This window comes from Manis pentadactyla, chromosome 4, assembly GCF_030020395.1.
Source record: "Manis pentadactyla isolate mManPen7 chromosome 4, mManPen7.hap1, whole genome shotgun sequence".
Lineage (NCBI taxonomy): Eukaryota > Metazoa > Chordata > Mammalia > Pholidota > Manidae > Manis > Manis pentadactyla.
The window spans coordinates 170,843,780-170,860,213 of NC_080022.1; the positions used below are offsets into that span (position 1 = coordinate 170,843,780).

A 16,434-nucleotide genomic window follows, 5' to 3' on the forward strand; every position below is an offset into this window, starting at 1 on the left:
CGTGCGGTCAGAAGACAACCTCACCGGCGCTGATCTGGGACCCGGAAGACGGGTCTCCTGCCGCGGGCCGGTGCTTCGCCTAGTGATCCACGTGGCCTGAGGCCCGCAGCTGATTGGCCGCGGGCCGTCCCGCCCCCTGGCGAGTCCGAATTGGTTCCTCGCGGAGCTGAGACTGCTGGGCTATGGAGGCTGTGGCTCTGGCCGCGGCGCTGGGCTTCCTCCTCTTGGCCTCGGCTGGGGGCACGGCTCGGGATGAGGCCCGCGAGGCGGCGGCCGTGCGGGCACTGCTGGCTCGGCTGCTGGGGCCCGGACCGGCGACCGGCTTCTCGGTGTCGGTGGAGCGCGCCCTGGCAGCCGAGTCCGGCCTAGACACCTACCGCCTGAGCGGCGGCGGCGCTGGAACCCGAGTGCGGGTGCTGGGCTCCACCGGCGTGGCCGCCGCCGCAGGGCTGCACCGCTACCTGCGCGACTTCTGCGGCTGCCACGTGGCCTGGTCGGGCTCCCAGCTGCGCCTGCCGCAGCCGCTGCCTGCAGTAACGGAGGAGCTGACCGAGGCCACGCCCAACAGGTACTGGGCTGGAGGCCGCCCAACCGGTTCCCACGCTGTCCCGCAGCTCCCCTGCACCTGCCTCCAGCCTCCCCCCCAGGAGCGCCTATCCCTCGCTGAAGACCCCGCCCCACCCCAGCGCTAGCCTGGTCGCCACCGAAACCAGTAAGCAGCAGCACTGGCCGCTGGCCTCAAGAGTCGCACAACTCTGGCTTCAAATCCCAGCTCTGCCTCTGAAAGTCGTGTGTCCTTCAAGTCATCCAGCATCTCAGAGCCTCAGTTGGCTCACCTGAAAAATGGAAATAATGACATCTACAGGGCAGTGTTGGTTGTGAGGATTTGCACAGTGATGGGCGTAGAACTTGTGGTGCATAATTAGTGATCAGTGAATGCTATTCCTTTCCTTACCCGCCCTCTGTTCGAAGATGCTGAGGAATTGACACCCACCCCTCTCACAGGTCTCTGTTGCTAGAGTCAGCCCCGCTGCATGGAGGTGATGTGTTCACACATCTGTCTCCCCATTACATCATGGGGCGAGGGATCCCCACCACTTCCAAGGCAAGGACCAACTTTGCCATATGGCACTTAAACACTGCAGAGTAGGGGCTCTAGGAGAGTTGGATGAAAAGGGAATTTGCTCTCCCCGCTATCTCGGGCTTACAGGGCCCTGGAGGAGTGCTGGGGGGCAGATGGGTGGGCAGGTAAGTAGCTCAAGTACCCAGGTCTCAGCTCCACGTGGGGTGGATCCCAGAGTGAGACAGTAACAGGCCACATTTGGAACACCTCCCCTCTTGACTAGATCTGGGCTGCGGGATGGTTCCAGGGCCAGGCTATCCTCTGAGCTCTTCCTGGGCGATGGAGTCTTAGTGGTGGGGGACATCCCCTTTGTCCCCAGGGACACACCCCAGTTCATGTGTCTGCCTGTAGGTACCGTTATTATCAGAACGTGTGCACACAAAGCTACTCCTTCGTGTGGTGGGACTGGGCCCGCTGGGAGCAGGAGATCGACTGGATGGCACTGAACGGCATCAACCTGGCGCTGGCCTGGAGCGGCCAAGAGGCCATCTGGCAGCGGGTGTGTGCCCACCCCATGTGTCCCCACGTCCCCCGCATCAACATAGTGTCTGGCACACAGAAAATAAGGGTTTCAGCCCTCCAGAAACAGGCTTCCACTGCTGAGACAGACAAAGGAGCACCCGGAGGGCTAGAACCCAGCATCCGAATGTAAACAAGAAACCAGAGCTCCCCTCTCTCCCAACACCCACGTCCAGTCACTCAGCTGCTCCTATGGATGCCATGTTATTAGCAGCTCTTGATTTGCCTTATCTTCTCCATCCTTACTCATGGCCCCAGTCAGTCCTTCACCCCCTTTCCCTGGACCCCCACAAGAGCCGCTGAACAGGACTCCTGGCTCTCCACATTCCACCAGGGCGTCCTTTCCGAAATGCAGATCTGGCGGAGTCCTGCTGTTCACACGCTCAGGAAGCTCCACTGCCTTCAGGCTTTGCCGGCCTGGGAGCTTCTGTCCTTGGGCCTCAAGCTCCCTGCCAGTCTGTCCTCACCCATCATTCCAGCCAGCCTTGCTCCATGAAGCCTTCTAAGCCCCTTCCCCGTTTTGGAGAGAGCCCCTTCATCCATTCGACAAGGGTAACATTAGTAAACTTACCTGTTCACAGATCTCTCTCCTGGACTGTGGGCTCCTTGCATTCTACCTTAACTAGGGGACAGCACAAAGAAGAAATGAATGAGTGTTGAATAGATGTCAGTAAATGGAGATGAAAGTCTTTATATGTGTGGGGATTGCTCTCCTCCTCAGGTGTACCTGAACTTGGGCCTGACCCAGTCAGAGATTGATGAGTATTTCACTGGTCCTGCTTTCCTGGCCTGGGGGCGCATGGGCAACCTGCACACCTGGGGTGGTCCCCTGCCCCGCTCCTGGCATCTCAAGCAACTTTACCTGCAGGTAAAAGGATGGGAAGGGATGGGACAGAATTGGTACTGGACAGTGATGGGCCCAGGGAGGGTGGTATTTGTCCAGGCTTGGGGCTCTTACCTGGACCGTGGGGATTCCGAGTGCCCAGGGGAGTAAGGGCCTCCCACCTCTGGTGGCCATGCTTGCCACCCCCCATCCCATTCCTCCTAGCATCGGATCCTGGACCGGATGCGCTCCTTCGGCATGATCCCAGTGTTGCCTGCATTTGCAGGGCATGTCCCCAAGGCTATCACCAGGTGAGGTTCCCCTGACCCCACATTCCTCACTCAGCTCAAAGAGGAAAGTTATTTTCCCCTGCCAGACATGATTTAAAGGAAAATGAAGTTCTGAGTGTAGACAGGGCTTGATTCCTGGCTCTGCTTTTCACTAGTCTGTGACCTTGGACAGATTACATGACTGCCCTGTATCTCATTTTCCTCACTTGTTAAATATAAGTGGCTTGGCACAGGGTCTTAGCAAATGGCAGCTCTTATTAGTGGTAGTAGGGGTGCACTGTTCTCTGTCCTTCCTGCTGCTCTGCGCTACCCAGCCATCCTCTCCTGGGAAAATTCTTCAAGGCCCAGCTGAGACCTCCCCTCTCTCAGGAAGCCTTTCTGGGGCCCAGCAGTGGACACCACCTTCTTCGTGCCCATGAGCACCTGGTTCCTGCCACTCCTACAGTGCTTAGCACACGCAGCTGGCCTCCCTGGCCACCCACCTTCACCTCCCAAACTGGGTGGCAGGAGCCTCATATATACATCAGTGAGCACTTGGCTGTCTGGGGCCACCGGACCAGCCTCTGGGTGCGCTGGGTTCCCGCCTCTGGCGGGAGGTAGGTTTGCAGGGGAGTACAGAATAGTGGGCAGGAATATATGCAGGCCCACTTCTCCTCCGTCAGGGTCACTTCTGCCTGGTCGTACTGGCCCAGATCTTGAAAAATGAGTGTTGATTGTTTGTCAGTGGGGGAGAGACAGCAGAAGCTTCCCAGACAAGGTGAAACTCAAAGGATGTCAAGGAGTAAGCAGCCGGATAAGTAGGGAGGGAGAAAGAACAGGACCCAGGGTGTGCAGAGGCATTAGAGACCAGGATGGGTTCCAAGAACTGAAGATTAATTAGTGAGCCTGGAGATGAATACTGGATCAGCAGCCAGTAAATGTCTGGACTGTCACCCCTGCCCCCACTAGGGTGTTCCCTCGGGTCAATATCACGCAGATGGACAGCTGGGGACACTTCAACTGCTCCTACTCCTGCTCCTTCCTCCTGGCTCCAGAAGACCCCTTATTCCCCATTATGGGGAGCCTCTTCCTGCGGGAGCTGACTAAAGAGTTTGGCACGGATCACATCTACGGGGCTGACACTTTCAATGAGATGCAGCCCCCATCCTCAGAACCTTCCTACCTTGCTGCAGCCACTGCGGCTGTCTACCAGGCCATGATCACAGGTTCAGTCCCCAGGGGAGGTGGGGAGGGGAAGCCCTCAGGGAGAGGGGGGGGCAGAGGTCAGTGGTAGTGGGAGGAGGGACTGAGATAATACCTCGCTGGGACACACAGCACTTTACAGTTTGCCGAGCAGTTGTACACATACACCATCTCGTTCGGCCACGCTGGTTGAGGGGCAAGCTCTGGACCAGACAACCTGCTCAAACCCTCACACTGCCACTTCCTGCCTGTGTGATGCAACAGTTTACTTCCCTCCCAGTGCCTCAATTGCTCCATCTGTAAAATGGGGCTCCCTCATAAGTAGAATGTTGCCTGCACAGAGTAAAGTGTCATTAAGTGCTGGCTTTTGAAAAAATTTAACATGCAGAGGTAGGTTTTGCACCCAGAGGTTAGAGGATGGGCTCAAAGCTGGGAGGTGCTCTTCCTGGTACACAGAGGTGAACCCAGGGCTCCTTCCTGCCCCTTGAAGGGGAGGAGTGGAGGGGGGCCAGGCCTAGCCCCAAATAGCTCAGTGGTGAGGCCTCTTGGTCAGCCAGGAAGGGAACAGATTGGGACAGACTTCCTTGAGCAGCACTGCCCCAGGTCCAGTTTGCAGACCCAGAGCCTGCCAAAGTCTGCAAATTCTCAGCTGCCACCCCCAGTCTTGCCCCGGACCTCCTGAATCAGAGTGACTAGGGCTGGGGCCCAGGAATCTGCCTTTTAACTGTCCCTCCGCTGCACCCCCGCCCCCTGCAGGTAATTCTGACTTCCCCTAAAGCTTGACAATACCAGCTTGGAGCTCCCGGTGGGAAGCAGAGGAGTGAACCCAGGGCATGTATGGTGGAATGCCCTGCTGTTTGGGGGGTTTGCAGGAGAAGGAGTGTCCCGTGATACAGTCAGTTCACGTCTCTGGACCTCTGTTTCCTCACCTGTAGAATGAGGTGAATGTTCCACTGGGTCCCTCTCTTCTCATCAGCTCTCTTCTTTGTGCCCTCCCCCAAACCACAGTGGACCCTGATGCCGTGTGGCTGCTCCAAGGCTGGCTCTTCCAGCACCAGCCACAGTTCTGGGGGCCCGCCCAGGTGGAGGCTGTGCTGGGAGCAGTACCCCTTGGCCGCCTCCTGGTTCTGGACCTGTTTGCTGAGAGCCAGCCTGTGTACATCCGCACAGCCTCCTTCCAGGGCCAGCCCTTCATCTGGTGCATGCTGCATAACTTTGGGGGTAACCATGGCCTGTTCGGGGCACTGGAAGCAGTGAACCAAGGCCCCACGGCTGCCCGCCTCTTCCCCAACTCCACCATGGTAGGCACAGGCATGGCACCTGAGGGCATTGGCCAGAACGAAGTGGTCTATGCCCTCATGGCTGAGCTAGGCTGGAGGAAGGACCCAGTGGCAGATTTAGGCACCTGGGTGACCAACTTTGCAGCCCAGCGATATGGGGTCTCCCACAGAGACTCAGAGGCAGCATGGAGGCTGCTTCTCAGGAGTGTCTACAACTGCTCCAGCCAGGCCTGCAGTGGGCACAATCGCAGCCCGCTGGTTAGGCGGCCATCCTTACACATGATTACCACTGTCTGGTACAACCGGTCAGATGTATTTGAAGCCTGGAGGCTGCTGCTAATAGCTGCTCCCACCCTGGCCGGCAGCCCGGCCTTCCGCTACGACCTGCTGGATCTCACTCGCCAGGCGGCCCAGGAGCTGGTCAGCCTGTACTATGAGGAAGCAAGGACTGCCTACCTGAAAAAGGAGCTGGTTCCCTTGTTGAGGGCGGCAGGCATCCTGGCCTACGATCTTCTGCCCACACTGGACAACGTGCTCTCTAGTGACAGCCGCTTCCTTCTGGGCAGCTGGCTGGAGCAGGCCCGGGCAGCAGCTGTCAGTGAGGCTGAGGCCCATTTCTATGAGCAGAATAGCCGCTACCAGCTGACCCTGTGGGGGCCAGAAGGCAACATCCTAGACTACGCCAACAAACAGCTGGCAGGACTGGTGGCCGACTACTACACTCCCCGCTGGCAGCTCTTTGCGAAGATGCTGGTTGAGAGCTTGGTCCAAGGCATCCCCTTCCAGCAGCACCAGTTTGAGCAGAATGCCTTCCAGGTGGAGCAGACCTTCGTCCACAGCACGCGGAGGTATCCTAGCCAGCCCCAAGGTGACACGGTGGACCTGGCCAAGAAGCTCTTCCTCAAGTATTACCCCCGGTGGGTGGCTGGCGCCTTGTGACAGATGAAGCAGTCCTGGGCCATGTTCTCCCCAAGCTCCAGGCCTAGGCAGGTTCCCAGAGCCGGCAGCTAGACAAGTGACACAGGAGGGCCTCAGGCCTGGAAGAAGGAATTCAAGACCTGCCAGTGGGATCAGGCATGGGAGGTTTGGAGGGAGGTGAGCTGCCTTCCTCCACCATCCCAAATTTGGGATCAAAGTACTGTTTTAATACAACATAATAAACTCATGTGTCACCTGGGCATCTGTCAGAATGTCAATGCCACCATGCCTGTGAGGACCCAGTGCTATAGCGTAGATCCTAGTGTGGGACGAGTTCTTCCTGCCCCCCTTGCCTCAATCTCCCCATTTTTAACATTAATCCCTGGCCTTTGAACTGAGAATGCCCCCCAAAGCATTTACTTTCACACAGCAGCAAAGTTTGGGAATTATAATTGTCCATGTGGGACACACACACACCCAGGGGAAGATCTGCCTGGGACACCCAGTGCCCAGCACGGGAGCCCACACCTCCTGCTTGCAAAGCCCCCTCCAACCTGCAACTAAAGAAAGGATGTTCCAAGCAGTGGCCTCATTTCTATCTTGACCTAAACAGGGTTGGGAGAGCAGGCTAGGGACCTACAGGAGGGCTCAGCCTTGAGATTGTGCAGCAGACACAACAAGGGGTGGGGACCCCAGCGGGCAGGGGTGGGGCAAAGCAGGTGATATCCAGACCAGAGACCAGAGCCTAGCACTCCCTGGGATTCTCTCCCCATGGACCGCACCGTGGTGCTCATCACCGGCTGCTCTTCAGGCATCGGCCTGCACCTGGCCCTGCGGCTGGCATCCGACCCATCTCAGAGCTTCAAAGGTACACGAGGGGACCGGGATGGAGAGAAAGTGTAGCCCCTGCTCCAGGGTGACCTAGGTAGGAGTAAGCAGGGAATTCAGGCCCTCGTCCTCTCCCTGACCCTCCAGTGTATGCCACACTACGGGACCTGAACACACAAGGCCTGCTGTGGGAGGCAGCCCGGTCTCGAAGGTGCCCTCCTGGCTCCCTGGAGACGTTGCAGCTGGACGTGAGGGACGCAGATTCCATAGCCGCTGCCCGGGAACGCGTGACTGAGGGCCGCGTGGATGTGCTGGGTAAGCCTTCCTGCAACGAATGTGCAGAAGCCTTCCGCACCCTGTGTCCAGAACAAGGCCCGAGGCCCAAGGAACGCTAGGGAGCCAGCCAGGGAGGAGAGCGGTGCCTGAGGCAGGTGGGGTTGGGCCTCTCTCCCCGCAGTGTGTAACGCGGGCCGGGGCCTGCTCGGGCCGATAGAGGTGCACGGGGCGGACGCCGTGGGTTCGTTGTTGGACGTGAACGTGGCCGGGACGGTGCGGACGCTGCAGGCCTTCCTGCCGGACATGAAGCGCCGCCGTTCCGGACGCGTGTTAGTGACCGGGAGCGTGGGAGGCTTGATGGGTGAGTGTAAGGGGGCAGGGCGTAGGGAAGAAGCGGGGCCTGATGAGGATGGCGCCTGGGGCTCTCCGCGGACCTCTTCCCCGACGCACCTCAGCAGTGTCCTCTCCCCTCCAAGGGCTGCCTTTCAACGCCGTTTACTGCGCCAGCAAGTTTGCCCTCGAAGGACTATGCGAGAGTCTGGCTGTTCTGCTGCCGCCCTTCGGCGTCCAGTGAGTCACTGCCCCGCCCCAGGACCCCTCGGAACCCTGACTTTGGGAATGCCAGCACCGTCTCGTTGGAGCTGCTCTCAGGCGTTCCCCCTGGCCTCTCCCTACCGCGGCTCGCATTTGTTGTGCACCAGGAACCGCACTGGGCACTTGGCACGCGTGACCTCATTCCACCTGTCCACCTAGCTGATGAAGCGTAGGTATTGTTGGGAACCTCAGACGCAGAGAGGTTAGGTAACTGGCCCAAAGTCACAGAGCTGTAAGTGGCCCAGCCAGCTGGCTGACACCAGATTCCCTCACACCCTCTGATGGATGTGGGAGCGCTCCTCTGGCGGTAAACCGCTTTTCAAACGCGCTCGTTCGTTCTTGGCGCTCGCCGCGCGCGCGCAGACCCTCTTCCCGCCACCCCTTCCCGGCGCGGCCGCGGCGCTCGGGGTCCCGGCCGGGCTCGCCTCTGCCCCCGCCCCCGCCCCCGCCCACTCGCCGCTCTCGGGGCCCGCAGCGTGAGCATCATCGAGTGCGGCCCGGTGCGCACCGCTTTCCAGGAGAAGCTGGAGGGCGGAGCGCTGGACGCGACGGACCCCGAGACCCGCGACCTCTTTAGACGCTACCAGCGCCACTGCGAGCGGATCTACCGGGAAGCGGCCCAGGACCCGGACGAGGTGACAGAGGTGGGCGCCGCGCGAGGCTCCGGGAGCGGGGGCGGCGTGCGAGTCCCGGTGCCCAGCCCCTGCCAGCGCGCTTCCTCCCGCCGCCGCAGGTCTTCCTCACCGCGCTGCGCGCCCCGAAGCCCGCCCTGCGCTACTTCAGCACAGAGCGCTTCCTGCCACTGGCGCGTCTACGCCTGGACGACCCCAGCGGCTGCAGCTACGTCGCCGCCATGCACCGCACAGTGTTCAACGACGAGGCCGCTGAGGGTCCAGAGGGCACCCCTGAGGAGGTCGGAGCCGAAGAGCTGGGGGGTCCCGAGCTCGGTGCTCCTCCTGCCGCCCCTCGGTAAAGGCTTGCTTGGTTCGCTGCAGTCTCCCGCGCTCTCCTTTGCGCCCCTGGGGGTGTGCGATTCTGAGGGATAGAACGGGGCTCCTGGCTGCACTGTCCTTGTGCTACAAGTGGCACACGCAGCGGGTAGGTGATCAGGAAAGATCGTGTCACCCTCAGTTATAACTACGAGGAAACCAAAGCCCAGAAAGAGGAAGGGGCCCCAGGGTTACACTTCGAGTACACCACAGGGCAGGGACGAGAGTGGTCCCTGGATTCCCAAGGGGTGTCTGCAGCAAAAGAAGTTAGACTGGGTGGGGAGAGAGTCTGTTGTGACTTGGCTGCCTCTAGCCATGGGACCTCAGGCACGTTTCTTACCTGGAGTCTGTTTTTTAATCTGTAAAATGGGTATAATACCTATGTCATGGATTGTATTAAAGATAGAGAGAATGCATGAAAGTGCTGCCATAGAGGTCTTAATAGCAGACACGACTGTTATTCCCATTAGTAGTATTACTTTTGTAATTGTATTCCCATGCAGAAGACAGATGTGTAAATAAGAAACAAGGCTAAGTGAGTCAAAAGGAGGCAGCCCCACTCACTCTTGTCCTTGCCCCGTACCCTAGACAAAACTGTTTGAGAGATCCCCAACAGCCCAGAAGCCGCTTCTCACTAGGAGGTTTAGCTGAGGCTCCAGGCCTGGCTGGTCTGCCCAATGTTCTGTCCTTCCTGAAACCAGGGGCAGGAGCCACTGAAAGAGTAGTTGGGGTTGTAGAGTCACAGTCTCCGAGGTAGGGTTGCGGGGGAGAGTGGAGAACAGATGGAGACTAGGTGAGAAGGTTGTAAGAGGTGGAAAGGAGCAGGGATGCTCCAGGAGGGGATGGTACTGAGGGAGGGAAAGGAAGGGAGAGGGGGATCATCTGGAGTGGGTAGGGGCTTGGCTGTAGAGAGCCTGGAATAGTAGGGAACTTACTGGGGTTCTGGAGACTTTGTGTGGGACCTTGGCCGTAGGAGGTGCTGCATCCTGACCTGCCCTTACCCTCAAATAATGGCCCTTTCTGGGCGATTGGACTGCCTGACGCTTCTACTCCTGGGGGAAGGTTCAGGAGGGTTTCAGCCACCCCATCCTTACCTATCTCCCTGCCCTGTGGGCCCAGATGGATCTGCAGTCCCTGCAGCATCCAGGAAGGCCACAGGAAGGGCGGAGGGCCAAGGTGGCATGAATCTCTGAGGCAAGAGACCTACGTTCAGAGCTGTTCCTTTGCACCTCTGTGTGAGAGTGTGTATGTGTGTGTATGTGTATGTGTATATATGCACACACTCACAAGGTCACCCCTAGGGGCAGGGGGACGTGATGATGAGAAAGACAAAGTGTAACCCCTCTCTCTTCCATACGTTCATTCTCTTAATAATATGCAGTCTCATGACTTCAAATACTATTTATATGTTGATAGCCCCCACCAAAAATTCCCACCTATCTCCAACTCCAAGGTCTCCCACAAACGTCAGACTTAAATATCTCCAACCCCTTACTCAACATCTCCACTTGATGTCTAACAAAATTAATATGTCCAAACCCCCTTCCTGATTTCCAACCCTCCTACCTGCTCCTCCCCCAGCCTTCCCCACTTCAGTATATGACAGCTCCATTCTTCCAGTTGCTAAGTCCAAAACTCTTAAAATAATCCTTGACTCCAGTCTTTCTGTTACCCCTCAACCAATCCATCAGTAAATACTGATAGCTCTACCTTCAGTCTTCAAAGTATATTTGGAAATCCTAGTCCATGCACTGTCATCTCCTGGTTTAGTACAGGAGCTTCCTAAGTACTTTCCCTGATTCTACCCTTGCCCACCAACAGTAAAATTTACACAGTGCAGATAGAATGATCTTTTAAAACTGTAAGTCTGATTATTTCATGTCTCTGTTCAAACCTCCTGTGGGTTCCTATCTCAGTAAAATCCAAGGTTTTTCCCCAAGGCCTCCAACACCTCTGATTTGGCCCCTGCCTTCTTTCTGATCTTATCTGTAATCACACTCTATCATCTGATTCAGTCCTGCTGGCCTGCCCCAGGGCCTTTGAATTGGCTGTTCCCTCTATCTGGTTCACTTTCCCTGATCTCTTGATTCCATCTCTTCCTTTAGGTCTTTGCTATTTTCCTAGATGACCCTATCTAAAACAACATTCCTTCCCCTCTGCTATAGTCCTTTTGCTTTTAAAAATTTTTCTTCATAGCACTTATCACCACTAGATGTGTTATAAAATTATTTGTTGACTTTGTTTTAGATTTATAGCCCTCACCATTCCATCCCAAGACACAGGAGTCTAATCTCCAAGAGGACAGGGACTTAATTTTGTTCACTGGTTGATCCCTTGTGCCTAGAACCATTCCTGATTATGGGAGGCACACACATTTACTGAATAAAAGACTGTTGGTTTGCAATCTGGGGAGTTCCCTCTGGTGAAATCTGACACGGGCCCTCTTAAACAAAAGTCAAAGAGAGACCAAAGAAAGAGGCAAACCACTCCAGATTGGTAGGTAGCAGCTTTAATAAGCAAGGGGACTTACCCATGACGCTTATCCTGGGTGGCTACAAAACAAGTACATCTCCACACTGGCCTGCCAGAATCTTTATACATAGGCCTTAACTGGGTTCAGACATGTATACAATTCAAATGGTCCCAACAATACATTGTTCTCTTAAGGCTGAGCCCTGCTGTGTAGTTACAGCGGACAGAACATATTCCAAAGATGGGAGAGTGGGTGAGGAGCTTCTGATTGCTCAGGTCCAGCTAGAGGGTCAACCCGTTGTCACATCCTCTCAATAACCACTTTTAACTGTGACTTTGTGAAGGGATTTGAGACTGTTTCAAGGATTTCCTTCCCATCTTTGCAGTTTGCTTCTTCAAATTGGGTCTTCTCTTTAAAATCCAGCTTGAGAAGTCTCTTGCAAGAAATCTGGCCTCTATATCTATTACCTATACTGCTTCCATCCTTGACCCCAGGGCAGATCCAAGTTCTTTGGGGCCAGAGGCTTATACACTTTTGGGGGAAGCTCTTTAAGAATACAGAAAACAAGCACATAATTATGAAAGTGAGCATTTATTTAGTCTGGGAAAATAAACCACAGCACTTATTTAGTCTGGGAAAATAAACCACTGGACTCTTGGAGATTGGTTTCCCTCCCTTTTGAGGTACCTGTGGACAGTATTCCTGAAATATTTCCCGATGGCAACCTGGCTTCTTCTCCTACTGGAGAATACCAATTCCAGCCCTTCCACACTCATTAGCTTCAGGGCAAACTCCAGACGCGAGGGCCCGCCCTCAATTCCATCGTCTGGCTGCCCTCCAGAGCAGACGCGCAGCTCCTACTACCTGCTCCCAACCTGGTGCATGGCAAGTTCTGGTTGGTGTGGAGAGTATCCCACGTGAGCCACAAGACCTGGCCTCTTTCATTACCTCCCTATCTGTCCCTGGAAAATACAGGGCCGCAATTCCTATCTGTGAAATGGGGACTTGCACACAACTGTCCTGTGTCCTCCACGTGAGGATTATTCGCCAGGAGGGCTCTGGGTAGGCCAAGCCCTAATTTAAGCGCTACCCTGTTACCTACTACCTCCGTTCCCGTAATTTATTAAGAAGGAAAACCAACGAATTTATTAATTAGTCTCCTGGGTGATCCGGCTGAAGTCAATCTCTCTTCTTTCAGGGTCTTAAAGGCATCTGTGAAATGGGCTTTCAGGCCCGCCTTGTCCTCGCCCGCCTGCGCAGACCCCGTGTGGTTGGGATCTGGGAAAAAGAATTCTTGTTTTCCCTCCCATCTCCCAAGCCTCCAAATCTGTCCTCCGCCCAACGGCGGGGCGCTCCCACCCCATTTTAAATCTCGCGAGAATCCCTCCCAGAATCGAAGTTAAAACTTTTGGCCTTTCTCAGTTTCCGTAGCTCAGAGTAGCAGCTCAGGGTTAGTGTTTCCGGGTTGCAGCTGGGTTATCCTCCGCGGCCGTACTCGCGAAACTAAAGCTCGAAGGTCTCAGTAAGTAGGGGACCGATCTGAGCCCGAGCGTCCCCTTTTAGTCCTCTCCCCGGTGACTTGAAGACCCTGGTGCAGCTTAGCAAGAGGGCTCAGGATTTTTGGATCCCCAGTCCTATGACTCAGGGGCTCCCGTTCAGTATCCCCCTCCCAAGATTTCTATTCAGTTTAGCGAATTCACCGTCTGAGAAATGAGAGAACCGGAGCTTAGAGCACAGCCCCAAGGTGCCTTTACCAGGCCCCGTCCCCTTCCCCGGGTTCCTATCGGTCACACCGAGACCCCGTCCCTGTTCCAGGTCCCCTCTCTTAGGTCCAAGGCCCCCTACAGTCTTTGGCCTCAGCCACATAACCCCTCGTCTCTGTTTTGACTGTCTACAGGCCTGGGCAGCATGGCCGGATTCCGGTCGGGCCTCCTGGTGTTGACGACGCCGCTGGCCACCCTGGCCCCTCGTCTGGCCCCAATCCTGACCGCGGCCGCCCGGCTGGTGAATCACACGCTTTATGTACACCTGCAGCCGGGCATGAGCCTGGAAGGCTCAGCTCAGCCCCAGTCCAGCCTCGTGCAGGCCACATTTGAGGTTCTCGATTTCATCACGCACCTCTACGCTGGTGCCAACGTCCACAGGCACTTGGACGTCAGAATCCTGCTGACCAATATCCGAGCCAAGAGTGCCTTTGTCCCTCCCCTGCCCAGCTCCGTCCAAAACCTGGCTCACCCGCCGGAAGTGGTGCTGACTGACTTCCAGACCCTGGATGGAAGCCAGTACAACCCGGTCAAGCAACAGCTAGAGCGTTATGCCACCAGCTGTTACAGCTGTTGTCCACAACTGGCCTCAGTGCTGCTATACCCCGATTGTGGGCCTGGAGAGCTGCCCGTGGAGCCCCTGGATGTCCCCTTACCCTCCGCCATCAGGCCAGGCTCCCCTGTGGCCAGATCTCCAAAACAGCCAGTGCGTGGCTACCACCGTGGGGCTGTGGGTGGCACGTTTGACCGCCTGCACAATGCCCACAAGGTGTTGCTCAGTGTCGCGTGCATCCTGGCCCAGGAGCAGCTTGTAGTGGGAGTAGCAGACAAAGACCTGTTGAAGAGTGAGTGAGAGAGACTCTGGACTAGGGCCCCCAAAACTCCTTGCCCAACATCCCCCATCCCATGCCAAAATTAAGAAAGTGTGGGGCCATCCATTACTTCCCACCCCTCCCAAATGTGATAGTGCCTGGCCCTCAGTTGGTGCTAAGGAAATTGTGTTACATGAGTAAGTGCAGCTTTCTTAGTGTGTGATCTAGTCACCACTGAAGGAGAATTCCCCAAATGGGGAGCCAAGAGATCTGTGCTTTTAACAAGTTCTCCAGGTGAACCCTTAAGTTTGAGACCCTGGGAATAAAAGGATGAGTACGTAAAAGGTTCTAGTGCCAGTAAGAGGGGACTTGTGGATGGTGTGGTTCTTGGAATTCACCTGAGTCTGAGGTCCACTTGCACTGCTAGTTCTCTGGGCATGTGCCAGGCCTTGCAGCAACTATTGTTCCTTACCTACTGCCTCCTCATAGCTCCCAGGTTAGCCCTTTCTTCCTGCCACCCCTCTCTCAAAGTAGGGTGCTTAGGGGCACCTTCCCCAAACTGGCTCACACTTTTCCTAGGAAAATGATCTCACTGTTCTGGGCTCCTTCCCCAGGCAAGTTGCTCCCTGAGCTGCTCCAACCCTATGCAGAACGTGTGGAACATCTGAGTGAGTTCCTGGTGGACATCAAGCCGTCCTTGACTTTTGATATCATCCCCCTGCTGGACCCCTATGGGCCCGCTGGCTCTGACCCCTCCCTGGAGTTCCTGGTGGTCAGCGAGGAGACCTATCGTGGGGGGATGGCCGTCAACCGCTTCCGCCTTGAGAATGTAACCCCTGAGGGAGACTGGCAGAGGGAGTGGATGGGGATGGGGAAGGCCACTGGGGAGGCCCTTGGAAGTACCATGACTCCAGAGGAGGGAAGAGATGCCTCGGGGTGGTGAAGAGGGGCAAGGAGGAACTGGTTTCCAGCCTGCCCTCTGAGGCAAGCTCTCCCTCTGGGGTAGGTAGGGAAGGATAAGGGGGTAGGTTGGGTGTTGGTGTTTATACCTCTTTTTTCCCCTCCTTCCTCTCCTCACCCCTCTTCCTTTACTGCAGGACCTGAAGGAGCTTGCCTTACACCAGATCCAGCTGCTCAAGGACCCAAGCCACAAGGAGAATGAAGAGGACAAAGTCAGCTCCTCCAGCTTCCGCCAGCGAATGCTAGGAAGCCTGCTTCGGCCTCCACACGTAAGCCTGCCCTCCCTCCCCTGTGCTTGGAAGTGGGCTGGAAATGCTGGGGAGCAGAGACTGCAAGTTCAGTTCCAAGCAGAGTCTGAGGACCCTCATGACTGTGGGGTTCTCTCTCATATACTCCCAGAAGAGGCCAGAGCTCCCCCTAAATCTCTACGTGATTGGTCTGACGGGCATCAGTGGCTCCGGGAAGAGCTCAGTTGCTCAGCGACTTAAGAGCCTGGGGGCATTTGTCATTGACAGTGACCACCTGGGCCACCGGGCCTATGCCCCAGGCGGTCCTGCCTATCAGCCAGTTGTGGAAGCCTTTGGAACAGGTAATAAGTGGGGAGGGCCGGAGGTGGCCTGAAGTGAGGAGATGGCCTGGCTGCCTTGCCCAGTCCTCTGTCTCTGTCATCCAGATATTCTTCATAAAGACGGCATTATCAACAGGAAGGTCCTAGGCAGCCGGGTGTTTGGGAACAAGGTAAAGATACACCTCTCCAAGGGCTCCAGCTGCTTCTAGACCAGAGGTTGAGACCCAGTGGACCTCTCTGGTCTGGCCTAGAATGCTAATTTCCACTCATCTGTTCCCAAATACCTCCTCCCTCGGACTGGCTCCATCCCTGAGGGAAGGTAAACTCTGCCCATTTTCTCTATTCCCCTCCTTAGAAGCAGCTGAAGATACTCACAGATATTATGTGGCCAGTTATTGCAAAGCTGGCTCGAGAGGAGATGGATCAGGCTGTGGCTAAGGGTGAGTGGGAGGGATGATGGGAGTGGCCAAGGGGGACAGTTAAGAAGATTCTCACCCCAGGAGCTTCCCCATCCCAAGCCAGACTATCCACTTTCCCTGGGACTATGTTTTGTGGCTCTCTGACTGGTAGCAAGTGGCAGGGTGCTGCTGGCAGTGACTGGGGTCTCCCCACAGGAAAGCATGTGTGCGTGATTGATGCTGCCATGCTACTTGAAGCCGGCTGGCAGAACATGGTGCATGAGGTGTGGACTGTTGTCATCCCTGAGACTGAGGTATCTGGACCCCATCTCCTATCCTACCCTCACTGTAATCTGCATCGTGACCTGAGCCAGTGGGCTGATAAATGCCTCATCGATGCCCAGGCTGTGCAACGCATCGTGGAGAGGGATGGCCTGAGTGAGGCTGCGGCTCAAAGTCGATTACAGAGCCAGATGAGTGGACAGCAGCTTGTAGACCAGAGCCACGTGGTGCTGAGCACTTTGTGGGAGCCACATATTACTCAGCGCCAGGTTGGTGCCCAGGTGGGTTGTGGGGAGGGAGTCTCCAGTGAGTGCTGCCCTGACCCAACGTTTCTCTTCCTCTGAACATTCTGGCCT

The 16,434-nt window shown here is 56.1% G+C and overlaps 3 protein-coding genes across 5 annotated transcripts in view; all 3 read left to right on the forward strand.

Moving 5' to 3' along the window:
- Positions 1-16,434, forward strand: part of COASY (Coenzyme A synthase) — a 131,578-nt gene that overhangs the window by 114,748 nt on the left and 396 nt on the right. The window contains exons 2-10 of one of the 2 annotated variants that reach the window (XM_036883002.2): positions 12,750-12,817; positions 13,193-13,903; positions 14,485-14,699; positions 14,968-15,099; positions 15,233-15,419; positions 15,504-15,568; positions 15,754-15,838; positions 16,013-16,110; positions 16,201-16,347. In XM_036883002.2, the coding sequence (XP_036738897.1) occupies positions 13,204-13,903; positions 14,485-14,699; positions 14,968-15,099; positions 15,233-15,419; positions 15,504-15,568; positions 15,754-15,838; positions 16,013-16,110; positions 16,201-16,347 (1,629 nt within the window). In that variant the 5' untranslated portion in view covers positions 12,750-12,817; positions 13,193-13,203. Of the gene's footprint in view, positions 1-12,743; positions 12,818-13,192; positions 13,904-14,484; positions 14,700-14,967; positions 15,100-15,229; positions 15,420-15,503; positions 15,569-15,753; positions 15,839-16,012; positions 16,111-16,200; positions 16,348-16,434 lie in introns of those variants that run through there. The other variant, XM_036883001.2, reaches the window with a different exon arrangement.
- Positions 141-6,395, forward strand: NAGLU (N-acetyl-alpha-glucosaminidase). Its single transcript, XM_036882951.2, has 6 exons — positions 141-568; positions 1,475-1,622; positions 2,364-2,510; positions 2,691-2,776; positions 3,704-3,960; positions 4,946-6,395. The coding sequence occupies exons 1-6, from the start codon at positions 183-185 to the stop codon at positions 6,154-6,156; spliced, it is 2,235 nt and encodes a 744-aa protein (XP_036738846.2). The 5' UTR covers positions 141-182; the 3' UTR covers positions 6,157-6,395.
- On the forward strand, positions 6,574-9,641 carry HSD17B1 (hydroxysteroid 17-beta dehydrogenase 1). Of its 2 annotated transcripts, XM_036882953.2 has the most exons (6): positions 6,574-7,003; positions 7,111-7,278; positions 7,421-7,600; positions 7,716-7,809; positions 8,309-8,477; positions 8,567-9,298. In XM_036882953.2, the coding sequence occupies exons 1-6, from the start codon at positions 6,907-6,909 to the stop codon at positions 8,804-8,806; spliced, it is 948 nt and encodes a 315-aa protein (XP_036738848.1). In that variant the 5' UTR covers positions 6,574-6,906; the 3' UTR covers positions 8,807-9,298. The 2 variants fall into 2 exon arrangements, with proteins under 2 accessions (XP_036738848.1, XP_036738850.1); XM_036882955.2 differs by lacking the exon at positions 7,421-7,600 and having other exon boundaries at positions 8,567-9,641.